The sequence below is a fragment of the Hemicordylus capensis genome, chromosome 3 (genome assembly GCF_027244095.1).
Source record: "Hemicordylus capensis ecotype Gifberg chromosome 3, rHemCap1.1.pri, whole genome shotgun sequence".
NCBI lineage: Eukaryota > Metazoa > Chordata > Lepidosauria > Squamata > Cordylidae > Hemicordylus > Hemicordylus capensis.
The window spans coordinates 66,939,437-66,953,762 of NC_069659.1; the positions used below are offsets into that span (position 1 = coordinate 66,939,437).

The window sequence follows — 14,326 nt, forward strand, 5'->3', positions numbered from 1 at the left end:
CCATCCTTGCGTGGTTGCAGGCAGCTGCATGCTGAGGGGGCTGGCAGTGGCCACGTCAGACGGGCCGATCCCAGCCGGAGCTCGCAGCATTAGCTGGAATAAGTGTGAATTTCCCTCCCTCCCCTCCCATAAAGGAAGATCCCACTTGCAGCAGCAGCCTGGTGAATAGAGAGCATGCAGGGCACACAGAGCAGCAGAGGTGAAGGAGGCAAGGCAGAGGCTGCGTGGTGGTGAGATCCTGCTTGCGGGTGGACACCCTCATCGACTGGGGGAAAGCCCTGCCAGGGCCAAGGACACGCGCCTTACTTGCAGAGAGGGCTGAAGTGGAGGCGAGGCAACTTGGTATCACTTCATGCCTGCCTGAAGTGGTCAAAAGGAGGTTTGGGGGGTGGGTGGGTAAAAAAAAGGCAGACACTTGCTTTTCTGCTTTCTTCATCGTCGTTGTCTTTCTCCACCTCCGAGCAGCAGCAGCAAGTCAGAGAGATGCAAATCTTCTAAACCCCGCCCCCCAGCAACTCCCTTTCTTATTGTTCCATGAAATCACACACACACAGCCCAGTTAGAGAGAGTTACTCTGGCCGCGCAGCACGGCTGATTCCAGCTCCAAGCAGGGCCGTGCAGCCCCGTTTGGGACCGAAATAACTCCTCCAAGTCTGACATCAGATGCAGGGGGGCGTGTCTGGCGCCGCACCCACGGTCCGTGATTGGTGGGAGGCCTGGGTTATTTGAACCCTTCTGCCCAATGGTGGCTCCGCCCCTGGGTAGATGAAAGGGGGTTCAATCTCCGTGCAGAGAGAGACCTTGAGCCAAGAGTTAACTTTCACGTGTTACCTCTAGAGTCTACTTAGGTATCCCAGCATAGGGAAGGCATGAGGCTAGTTCCCCTTCAATTTGGCTTTGGCAGCTGCTAAATCTGGGGGTGACTGTCCCACTGCCTACTAAGTGATTGAGAGGGATCTGACATGCTTACGATCCCATGAGGCACCTGAGCATGTCAAGAGTAAGAATTCACAAGCCTGTAGTTTCAAGTATAAGCAAAGAGGTTTCTGGGAGCTTGCAGAAGAGTAGTGCTAGCAACACCACTCAGAGAGTTCTTGATGGCAAAGTAAGGAGATGAACTTAATCTATATCCACCACTTGAAAGTTATTCAAAAGAGAAGTTGCTAGGTAGCTCATGTTCAGCATAATAGTAAGTACTGTTTGTTAACATGTTCTGTACTCTTCAGTAGACAACTGTGTTGTGAATGTCTATCAGCATGTTTTCGGACATAAATTAGACCTGCAATTGGATGTTTGCCCAAAGCCAGTCAGACAACTTTATGGATAAAAAGAGAACTGCACTTGAATCTGGCATATCAGAATCTGCACTCCCTTCAGTCTATAGTTTGGCCTGGCAGATGGCATCCAATGCAGCATTACATTTCTGTAACATGGCACTGCAGGACCGTTGCACCCTTCAAAGGCAGCATCAAGGTTGTGCAAAAAGGGTAGTTGAGCAAGCAGCACATCTGTAGATTTCTTCATTCAGCACAATGGAGAGATCTACAGACGTGCTCCTTGCACAGTTCCCCCAGTATTGCCTTTGAAGGATGCATCAGCCTTGCAGTGCAGCTGGGCAGCATTATGGAACTATAACACTGTGCTGGATGTTGGCCACTGATTATTATTACCCTGTAGCCATGTACTTTTAAATGTTGAACACACATACAATACAAACAAGGGTTCATATAATTCAATTAATTCCCTTTTCAAAAAGCAAGGCAATTCTAAAATTAAGCAAGTTGTTCTGGTAAGAACTAATCTGCCTACTTTCCTTTCATTATGATCTTAATTGACAATTACCATTCTCACAAGTTAGCCCAAGTTAGCCTTAAAGTTACCATTCTCACATTTGCCATTATCACGTTAGCCCACTTCCGCCATCTTGAATTGGGGTGGATGACATTATCACAAACTGTGCTTTATGTGTCCCTACAGCTGTAGCAAATTTGGTTCAAATTGGTTAGGTCAGTTCACAAGTTAGCCCACTTGTGTCTCAAATGTTCACACATCCGCCATCTTGAATCAGTGTGGATGACATCATTACCAACCACACCATTGAGGTTTCCTTGTGTGTCACTCACTACAACTGTAGCAAATTTGGTTCAAATTGGTTAAGTGGTCCACAAATTAGGCCACTTGCACCTCAAATGTTCACACGTCTGCCATCTTAAATTGGAGTGGATGACATCATTGCAAACTCTGCCATTGAGGCTTTCCTGTGTGTCCTTACAGCTTTAGCAAATTTAGTTCAAATCGGTTAGGTGATCCACATGCTAGCCCTCTTGTGCCTCAAACGTTCACCTGTCCGTTGAGATGTCAAACTATGCCGCTGAGATATCCTTATGTGTCCCTACAACTGTACCCAATTTGGTTCATGTTGATCCAGGCATTGCAAAGTTCTTATTCCCTGTCAGCATCCCAAACACCCATTCAGAGTGAGAGCAATGCAATACAGAAAGCATAACCCAAAATGCCCCCAATACCCTTCTTTAATGTTGCTTATGATGAGTCACATCTACTGTATTTAGTTAGCTGTTGTGTCAGGGAGGGCAAACAGAGTCCATAGGAAGCATAACCCACTCCCTATGGACTCTGTTTGCCCTCCCTGACACAACAGCTAACTAAATACAGTAGATGTGACTCATCATAAGCAACATTAAAGAAGGGTATTGGGGGCATTTTGGACTACCCTGAAAGCTTCTCTTCATCCTTGACATTTCGCAGCTTACTAATAAGCACTTACTGTGAATTCATTGCGGCTTAGGATCCTTCAGCCAGCATGATTAATCTTGACTTCTGCCGCACCGTGATACCAAAGTGTGGTAGTGGTTAGAGTGCTGGACTAGGACCGGGGAGACCCGAGTTCAAATCCCCATTCAGCCATGAGACTTGCTGGGTGACTCTGGGCCAGTCACTTCTCTCTCAGCCTAGCCTACTTCACAGGGTTGTTGTGAGGAGAAACTTAAGTACGTAGTACACCGTTCTGGGCTCTTTGGGGGAAGAGCGGGATATGAATGTTTATTTATTTATATTTATAATGCCTACATCTTCTCCACCAATGGCGTAGCTAGGACACAGGGGGGCTGTGTTCCCCCCGCCAGCAGCACACTCCCCTAGCAATGCCACCCCCAGCTGTGAATGGTAACTGACTGAGAGGACTTCAGCAGTCCCACCCCCTGGTGGTCCATATGCTTTGAACATGGGCAAACACCGCTGTCTCTGCCCCTGTTCTCCACTCCTTCCCAGAACTTTATTATTTCAGTGCAAAGATGTGAGTAAGAATAGGGAGCTGATGGTAATGTTTTTTGTGGTTTTCCTTCTCAGATGTTGCCACAATGGAAGTGACAGCCAAAGCTGGAGATCTAGCCATGCTCCCTTGCAGCCTCAAAATACCTCCAGGCAAATCCCTGAAGGACTACAATGTCTATTGGCAAAAACCTGTACCTAAGAACGGTAATGAACTGGTAGTAATCGGCTACCATTATGGCCAAGAAAGACCGGACTGGACAGATCTCGTGTACCAGAACAGGACAACAATGGATCAGCGGAACTTTACACTTTGGATTTCTCCAGTGAAAGTGTCAGATCAAGGCCAATATAAATGCCTCATACTGAACCCTGAGAAGAATTACGAAGCCCATTTAAAGCTATCTGTGGTGGGTAAGTGGCTTGTTCTAGTGACACAACATCATGAATTATAGGAGCACTTGAGATTAACTGCCCAATCCTATTAATTTGTTTTGGTCACAGCAGTGCTAATTGTAGTTGTTACACAGATATATGAGTTACTTTTCTATTTAGACATATTGAATGGCACTTTCAAAATAAACATGTTTGAAATCTCAGGACTGATGGACCCAGTTCTTGGGATGAGCAGTTGCAAATATCTGCTCATATTCGATATCTGCAGTATCAAATACCTGCCAATATTTGAGCCAAAAGGGCTTGAAATCTAAACAGAAACATAAGCTGGACACCAGCAACAACCACTGGAGAGATGCTGTGCTGTGACTGAACAGGGCGGGTTGCTCTCACCCCTGGTGAATGCAAAAGAACCACCACTTTAAAAGATGCCTCTTGGCTCATAACTGAAGGATAGCCAGAGAGCGTGCCTCCCCATTTGCCTTGGCATGGCAGGTGGTAACCCTATTCAGACATTACCTTGAGAATAAAGCTGTACTCACACACAGAGCAGTTGAAATGGATGCAGAGGTCCCCCACCCCCACCGTATCAATCAGTCCCCCTTACTCCCCTCCCGCACCACTCACCGTTACTGCTGTCATCTGAAGAGATGGATGTCATAAGTGTGATGGCAGGCGCTTCCCATGATCGGCCACCTGGAGTGTGCCAGGCTGGGGGTGCGCCAGGCTGCCAGTCATGGAAGTGCCCGCCATCACACAGCCTCTTCAAACCACCAGCATAACCATGAGCCACCGAGGAGGGGGATTGATGGGAACTGATTGACATGCCAGGGGCAGGATATCCCTCTCTGATTTTTTATTATTATTATTATTTATTATTTCTTGTTTACACAGTCAGACAGGTGTTATCGACTGGTTTGTTTTATCCAGACATCGAGTCCTTCCCAAGGACCTGGGATGCCAGAATTTTATTGTCAATGGTTATAGATATCGTCGGAGAATATAGGCTGTTCCCAGTAAAGCTGCTTTTTGTAATTGGCTGATGGGGATTTCTGTGGCCCCTATGGTGTTGAGGTGCTCTTCAAGGTCTTTTGGAACTGCACCCAGGGCACCAATGACCACTGGGATTATTTGGGTCTTCTTCTGCCACAGCCTTTCAATTTCAATTTGTAGATCTTTGTATTTGGTGATTTTTTCTATTTCTTTTTCTTCTATTCTGCTATCCCCTGGTATTGCTATGTCGATGATTTTGACTTGTTTTTCTTTCTTCTCGACTACAGTGATATCTGGTGTATTGTGTGGCAGATGTTTGTCTGTTTGTAGTCGGAAGTCCCATAATATTTTTACATCTTCATTTTCTTCAACTTTTTCAATTTTATGGTCCCACCAATTCTTGGCTACAGGTAGCTTGTATTTTTTTGCAGATGTTCCAGTGTATCATCCCTGCTACCTTGTCATGCCTTTGTTTGTAGTCAGTCTGTGCGATCTTCTTACAACAGCTGATCAGGTGGTCCACTGTTTCATCTGCTTCTTTACAAAGGCGGCACTTGCTGTTTCTTGTTGATTTTTCTACTTTTGCTCTTATTGCATTTGTTCTTAGTGCCTGTTCTTGTGCAGCCAGTATTAAGCCCTCTGTTTCTTTCTTCAAGTTGCCATTCTTAAGCCATTGCCAGGTCTTGGTGATGCTAACAATCCCCATTTCAATGACATCACTGCACTAATCTCCCCAGTCCGCCTGTCCGGGCTGCAGGGGCTGCTGGCTTTCGCTGCTGGCTTTCTCAGCATGCTCAGAGAGAGGATTGGCGGCCCCTGAGTTGAGAGAGCAGGTCCATATATGCGCGTCACTTATACAAGAGCTGCAGTCGCCCAGTGAGCCTTCTGGAATACAGTTGGATTCTCCACGGGGAACTACCACTCTGGCTCCAGCCCACAGCACTACACTTGGACAGCCAAGAGACCAGCATAAGGTTTCCCTTCTGTCCTAGAATGTGGCAGGCTGGCACACCAGCTGCAGAGACGTCTCCTTCACAGACTACATCTCCCAACACGATATCATAATGATACAGGAAACCTGGACAACTGAGGACTTCACACTCAAACGATTCCGCTCATACTCATTAGGAGCAGAAGCCAGTGCAGGACGAGGCAGACCCAAAAGGGAACTGGAGATGCTAATCTCCACTATCTTGCATGCAACTTCAGCAAGACTCCCGCCATACAAGCATTACGCTATGGCAGTGAAAATCCATTTCAGACACTGCTCCCTACTACTAATTAACATTTACTTCCCCTGCAGCATCTGAAATCCAAAGTCAGAAATCTATGGTCTGAAATTTAAAATTACCTAACAGACCTTCCCGCCTCCAATCGCAATGCACACATAGTGCTGGGAGGTGACCTCAGCTCCAGGCTGGGCCCCAATGATGACACCTTATATGCACAACACCAGTGCTGTCCCCCTAATCCTGAAGCAGACACTCCCTCTCACCCACCACTCTTAGGACAGGAAGTCAAACTATGCAGGGCTCTGCCTGGCCCAAATAGCTACCAGACACAATCTCTTTGTCTTCAGTGGCTCGTTCGAAAATGATCACCCTGCTGAATTCACTTACTGTTCTGGAACCAAAATGAGCGTCATTGACTACATAATCGTCTTTGGAAGCCTTCTCCCATTTGTTGATCAATTTGAGGTTATCCCCCAGTTTGACAGTGACCACTTTCCAATTTCTTTATGACTAAAGACCTTCACCCAGCAGCCCTCCCTGAGGACTTATACCAACCCCACATTCTATCAGCGGGAAGAGCTTGCCGCACCAAATGGTCCACTCACCTAGACAAAGCAATAACCGAACTACTTATTTTAGGACACTTCCAGCACATTCAGCTCTCCCTGACTACAGCAGAACCCTCTGACTCAATCTTGGAGGACTACAACAATCTAGTGTAGAAACTACAAAAGCACCTAACCCGCAAAACTAGTACTCATCCAAACAGCACCTGCACCACTCTAAACCATGGTTTGACAACGACTGTGTTAATGCCAAAAAAATGTTCATCAGCAGCTATCACATCTACAAAAACAATACAAGACCAGTGTCTGCACAGCAGCAATTCTGAGACCTATGGGGGTCCTCAAGCAGAAGAGGCAATATAAACAACTTCTCAAATGCAAGAAAAGAGATGCTATTAAAGCCACCTGGTCACACCTCATCCAGGCAGTCAGACCTGCCCACTTGGCCACCAGTGACGACATCTGAAATTAAGAGCCTTATCTCCCAACTAAGACCTGGGGATACCCTGAAGAGGACCTAATTCCCCCAGAACTAATTAAAAACAACTCAGTGTGGTGAACCCCTATCCTGGCCTCATTATTCACATTTATCAACACACATGGCTGTATTCCTAAGGACTAGGTGCTAGCGGTCATTGTCCCCATCTTCAAAAAAGGCAGAAAGGACGACCCAGCAAACTACAGACCCATCAGCCTGCACAGCACAGTCAGTAAGCTCTACACTAGACATATATACTGGATGCTTAGGGACTGGTTGGACCAAGAAAACCTCCTTGTGGAGGAGCAGGCCGGCTTTACGGAGGGACGATCCACCATTGACCAGTGTCTAGTTCTGCAACATCTAATCAAGAAATATTCCACCCATACTACAACCTCCCTTTATGCAGCTTTTATAGACTTCAAGGCTGCATTTGATTCCATCTCACAAGTCAAACTGTGGGAGAAACTTGAATCCTCCTTAATTGACCAGTGCCTGCTATACCTCATACATATCCTACATCAGTGATTCTCAAACTTGGGTCCTCAGGTGTTATTGGACTTCAACTCCCATAATCCCCAACCAAAGGCCACTGAGGCTGGGGATTATGGGAGTTGAAGTCCAATAACACCTGAGGACCCAAGTTTGAGAATCCCTGTCCTACATGATGACACATCCTTCAAAGTAAGGTGAAACCTCCAAGTTTATCTATCAAGTGTCATTCCAACCTGTAAGTGAGTCAAAAAAGGCTGTATTCTTGCCCCACTCCTGTTTACCTTCTCCATTAATACCATGGTGGGTCACCTTTAATAAATCAGATTTTCACCCTCCCTAGCTCACAGAGAGACACATCCTTACTCTGCTTTATGCAGTTGATGCAGCAATTCTCTATAGCAGGCCTGCTCAACTTAGGCCTCCCAGATGTTTTTGGACTATAACTCCCATAATCCTCAGCCAAAGTAGCCACTAGCCAGGGGTTATGGGAGTTGTAGGCCAACATCTGCAGGAGGGCCGAAGTTGAGCAGGCCTGCTCTATAAGATCCCCATGGGTCTTAGAAGAGCTCTGAGAGCTCTTGCCCAATACTGCAAGGCAGACCAGTTAGAAATCACTATCATAAAACAAAAATCATGGTCTTCACTAAGAGACCCAAGACATACTCTGGATGTATAAATGGGCACAAAACTGAGCAGGTCTCATGCTTTAAATACCTGGGGGTGCTCTTGCATGCCTCTGGCACCAGAAACGCTCACGGCTCCCACGCTGCCAAAAACACCACTGCCATCTTAAAATTATTCTGATCAAGAGGAGGTCACTACATACCTGCAATCCTTAAACTGTTGAAGCCAAGCCGCTGGTGCAACTCCTCTATGGTACCCAATTGGGCCCCTCCAAGTACCACGGTGTGTCTCTAGCTAGCCTACGTCCAGAGGCAGGTTTGGTGAAAGTGGAGGCCAGAGTTTGGATGGCCATACTCAACTACTAAGATTATCCCTCACCCCTCTGGGTCTAGCCCTGCTAACACTACAGGACAACTACCAATCAATCTGGAAACAGGCACTTCTGACAAAAATGTCAGAACCTGGGATTCTCTCCTGGGACTATTACCATGGGCTACGAACAGGCAAAAATACTCATCAAACAACATATAATGGATATAGAGTGCCAAACTGATTTAGGCAAGGTCCTGAACTTCCTCATCAACAAAAGATTAAGATAAATTGGAAATAGAATTAATAATAATAATAATAATAATAATGAAAATTCCCCAGTGAGGCACTACCTTAGTGTGGTTGTGGGGCTTGCGTGCTCTGAGGAAGGTGAGAGCTATGCCAGAGGTCCAACCATACTGGACAGGTCTCACCAGAGGAGCCAGACAAAGAGTACCTCTCCCATCAACAATATGGTGAGACGTAACTTTAATAAATCTATACCGGATCGGTCGTCGCCCGGGTCAACAAGGACCGCGCCAGGTGCTGGAGTCCCTGGACATCTGGTGGCAAGTGGGCAACAGGACTCAGGATCTTCAGTTCAGCAACCAGGGTTGGAGACTGCAAGGTTACTAGAAGAAACATCGCTTAACCTAAAAATTTATATGAAAAATGCCAAAAAGGAAATAATGATCTGCTATTACAAGTCTAGTCCAACTAGAAGAGGTTATTTAAAAAGAATGTACCAAATTTGGAAAGAGAAGCATCCAGATACAGAAATAACAGAACAAAGGCTAGCAGACCAGAGAAGATACATAATAAGGAATAAAGTATTCACAGGAGTTGAGCTGGAAGAACTGCAAAGAGCAACACAGGCTCAAGATATGGAAGAAGAATTACCAGCAATTGAAGCAGTTGCTCAGGCGCAGGTGGAGGAGGTGTTGGAAATCGAGGATGCCACTGTTGCTGAACTGTTTCAAAATCAAAACCAGGCAACCTCCCCTTTGCCTTCACCTCAAAAACCCGAATGCCGTTTAAAAGAAAAGCAACAAGAACTAAAGCAAAAAATAACTGAGCACATGAACCAAACAACCACCAGGGTTCAACTTCCAGCTCTCAAAACAGTTGCCAAAAAGCAACTTGCTCAGGCATTAAAAGATGTCAATGCCGCACTTGCAGAAATAACAAGCAATAACTTGCAAGAAACAAACCAACTAATGTACAGTGCAGCAACAATAACAACACAAGAGCTCAGAAATAAGATCAGTGGACCTGTAAAAAAAGAAAGCAGTACATCACCTAAATGGAAGATTAGATTAGAAAATAAAATCTCCAGGCTTAGATCATATGCTAGTAAATTGAAAGATATGAAAGACAAGAAGCTGAAGAATGAAAACATCAAACAGTATCTGATCCAAAAAACACACCTAGATTCAAGGAAAATTAGAGAACTCCTGGAAATAATAAAGCAGCAAATAACAGCAGTGTCAAGGTTTCCGGTTCCTGCTTCCGGCTCCCTCCCAGTCTCATCAGCGTCTTGTGAGCTGTATTTTAATCTTTTAAAGACTTATTTGTGGTTTTAACCCTCCTTAACAGTATTGCTCTAAACATTAGCAAATTGGGGTTGCTGTGGAGGCTGGACTCTGAAGAAGACTGTAATATCAGGCTGAGATACGAAGTTTGAAGTTGACCGGCTGGCAGACAGCCTGCTACCGGGGGGGGGGGGCGTGCTCGATGAGGTGGACAGTGGATGGCTGAATAAGATTTGGGACTGTTTAAAAAGTTGACCTTGACAGCATATGACCAATAGAGGAGATAATTAAACAGCAAGTATGAAGCGAGGCCAAACAATGAGAAAGAAGTGCACTAAAAGGAAGATAACTGGTAATAAGAAACGCTCCATATCTAACAAGAAACAGCTGCACGATTCTCTAGCTGAAGTCAAACTAACTACAGCGTATACGCAAACAAAGCTAGATTCCTTTCTTATGAAGCAGACACCAGTACGTATGTTAAACGAGATAAATGAGATCAATCCAGGAAATAGAAATGTTAACAGATTTGAGGATTCCTTGAATTTGTCTATCTCTGGGATCTCAATTCCTTCATCACTTGCGCCCCCCACACAGGCGAATCCACTGGCTGGGAATGGTACCACTGAAGTGGATACAATGCTAAAGAACCTGGCAGCAGCTGACTCAGCCTCCGATCCCAATCTAAAATCCTTTATTTTAATGATTGAAACCTTGCTGTGCCTATTTCAGAGATTTTCTACAGTAAATGTGAAACTGGATAAGATTAATGAACAAGTAAATCAATTGAATAACATTACAAGGCAAATTAAACCCATTGCTACTGCTGAAGCATGTTCTCAGACAGTACTCACTGGTGCAGATACCACTTGCTGCTCCCCAATAGCTGATGATTTGTTTGCTAAACCTGGTGTAGGGCATATTTTCCAACCCTGCCAGAGTGAACTCATTATCATTCTGGATGGACATAATGCTTGTTGCTGGGATAAATTGCATAATATCAAAAAATCTTTGGCGCAGCTGCTGGGTTTTGAGGAGGAATCTGTGGACCTTAAGAAATTTGAGAGGCAGCATACAAGGAATCCCCTTGTGCTGAAGTTACTACTATCCTTTGAAAATGATCTAATTCCTGCATCCTTGGCAAGGATGAGGAAATTTCTGCATAAGTGGAGAATCTTCCCTAAAAGAGTATTTTCTAAACCCTCAATTGCGACTCCTTTGGACAAATATTTTGTTCAGGTTAAACAGCATAGGATGGGGAAATCTACTTCAAAATCTGTAGATAAGCAATCCCAAGTTTGTCCATCCTCTACATCTATAGCAACGGAGACAACAGGAGATCTTGAGTACCTAACAGGACCTTGGGATGTTTCCCAACTGATTACGCTATCCTTAATAGAATGCTCAACTGGAGACAGCAGGAACTTCAATAACTCTACTGTCCGCTGCCCCAAACGTACCTATGTACCTACTAGATCTAAAGATGCAGTCTGTTCTATGAGTTACGAAACAGTGAATAGGCTGAGCTCCCCTTTGAGAGAGGGAAGTACACAACTTACTCCCTATTCAGAACAACAGAGCGGAACTCAATACCATCCTCATTCTGAAATCACCAACCCTAGGAACGATCCATCACAACCTGGTGGTTATTTAACAACTACACCAAGGAAAATACAACCCCTTGTGGCTGAGGATAAACTGGGCATAACATCCTCAGCCACTAAACGAGCACCCATTAAAACACTGGATCCTGGTAAGTTTATTCCAGCGATACCACTATCATCTGACCCACATTTGGATGAGTTTTATGCATTGATTTCAACCAATAACTCAACCCAAATAGAAGCGCTGAGTGCAATTAACAGGAACTCAACTGGACAGCCTAATAGTCCCTTGGATAATGCTTCTATGGAATGACTATCTCCGCTTATAGAGCATTCATTTCAATTCAACTCTGTTCTACTTCAATCTCCATCCAAACTGGGTTTGAGGGACTGGCTCGCTGAAGGAGAAGAAACTTTGGTGGAACGAGACACTGTCGGGGACACTGCCAGGCAAAACTGATATCCTATTCCACACCTGGCTTGTCAATCCGCTACAATAATCGTCTGGAATATTCATGGTTGGGGCTCTAAACTTTTAGATTGTGACCTCCTGAACTTTCTCTCTAAGTTTGACATCATAATCTTACAGGAGACATGGTTGTTAGGTGAAATAAAGCTCAAAAATTATATTTCCTACACGAGGCCAGCTCTGGCTAGTAAGAAGGCTGGTAGACCATTGGGAGGCCTTGGTATACTTATTACCTCATGCTTTAATGCGCAGGTGGTGAAGGTATCTTGTCCTGGGGAGTGGGCTATGGCTATACTGGTCTCTGATCATAAAACCAGCTTTCTGTGTGTAAACTTATATGTACCAACGCAGAGTTGCATCTCACAGACGGAGGCGTTCTGGGGAGAAATTGAACAATACATCTTTAAGCTCATAGATGAATACCCTAATACACCTCTGATTATAGCTGGAGATTGCAACGCGAGACTAGGTCACAATGACGTCTCACTTTATGGAAGTTTTTCTTTGTGGCCCCCATTGGATGAGTTAGAACTTGGTTCATCTAATCGTGTTTCTCTAGACTCAACGTGCAATTTTGCGGGGCTATGTTTAGCCCAAATGGCTAACAAACTGGACTTATTAATTCTGAATGGCATTGCGTCTGGGGATTGCCCAGGAAAATTTACCTTCCAACGGGGCACTAATCAATCTACTATTGATTATGTATTAGTTTCTAGAGATGTATTTGAAGCAATAGCCAGATTTAACATCATAGCTAGGCCAGAAAGTGACCATTATCCTTTAGTATTAAATTACACCTTCATGAAGCAAGATATGAGTTCTAGAGTTATGCCCTTTACACAACAGGCCACTGATGGGACTCCCAGAATCAAATGGAATTCCCAAATTAATCAAGTTTTCTCCGAATGGTTTAACTCGAAGAACGGAGAATCACTTAAGGAAGGGCTGCTGGATGCACTGATTAAAAGAGACCAAAATGCCCATATTCTTGAAAAGTATGAGGTTCTCACAAGATCAATTAAATCTCTACTAACTAAAGATCATCATGCCAAACCTAAAAAGAAAACTGGCCATACCAAAAAGTGGTTTGACCAAGAAAGCATAAGGACAAAAAAGCATCTCGTCATGCTCTCAAAATATGCTATTCTCTGCCCGTCTACACATACACATTTAGAACTGTCTAAAAAGAAAAAGGAGTATAAAGCTCTTCTTAGAACTAAGAAATCGATTGCAACTCAAAAGGAATGGCTATCTTTGATAGAAGCAGCTAGGAAAAATGATTTAACAAATTTTTGGAGGCTGATTTCATTATCCCAAAATAAGGTAAATTCTGAACAGGCCTGTCCAATTGCCCCTGAATTATGGGAATCACATTTTCGGAAACTTTATAGCAACCACACATTTAAACCCCTGATTGACCTACATATAGATACTTTACCTTCCTGGCCTACGGTCTCCACCTATGAGGTGGAACAACTAATTATGCAGCTGAAGGGTGGAAAAGCACCTGGGAACGATTACATCCCTCCAGAACTATTAAAGGCTCATATAGACTGGTGGGCCCCAGCACTGGCTCTTTTGTTCACCTATATAGACCAAACTGCACAATTCCCTCAGGAGTGGGGCTCAGCCATGGTGGTCCCGATATATAAAAGAGGCAATAGGGAGGATCCCTTTAACTACAGGCCAATTAGCCTTTTGAATATAATAAGTAAATTGTACGCCAAACATCTGTGTGTAAAACTTTGCTCTTGGATGGAGCAGGAGCATATAATCCATGATGAGCAAGCAGGTTTTAGACCAAATAGATTGGTTATGGACCACTGCTTAATTTTACAACAACTTGTGGACAAACAAGTTAGGGTCCATAAAGGACCACTGTTCGCCGCTTTCGTGGACCTTAAAATGGCCTTTGACTCAATTTCAAGGAGTCTACTATGGACTAAATTGGCTAGTACATCTATAGATCAAAGGCTTTTATTATTGCTCATCAAGCTCCATGAGAACTCCTCTTTAAGAGTACGTTTGGACATTGCCGGCAATTTCACCAATTCAATTCCAACAGAGAAAGGTGTGCGGCAAGGGTGTGTGTTGGCCCCTTATTTATTCAATCTGTACATTAACAATCTGATTAATCGGCTGCAAAATGTTGATATCCACGCACCTAAATTAGCCAACAAAAAGATCCTGATCCTGATGTATGCGGATGACGCGGTTATTTTATCTCAAACCAGAGTCGGGCTCAAAAGAGCTTTAGATGTTCTAACATCTTATTGCCAAGAGGAACACTTGACGATCAATTATAATAAATCTAAAATTATGTGCTTTAAAAATAAACCA

General features: G+C 44.3%; 1 protein-coding gene across 4 annotated transcripts in view; it reads left to right on the top strand.

The window, feature by feature from the left end:
* LOC128350762 (T-lymphocyte activation antigen CD80-like) overlaps positions 1–14,326 on the top strand; it is a 107,971-nt gene that overhangs the window by 74,844 nt on the left and 18,801 nt on the right. For all 4 annotated transcript variants that reach the window (XM_053309425.1, XM_053309424.1, XM_053309427.1 and 1 more), the window contains exon 4: positions 3,367–3,702. In XM_053309425.1, coding sequence (XP_053165400.1) covers positions 3,367–3,702 — 336 coding nt within the window. The remainder of the gene's footprint in view (positions 1–3,366; positions 3,703–14,326) is intronic.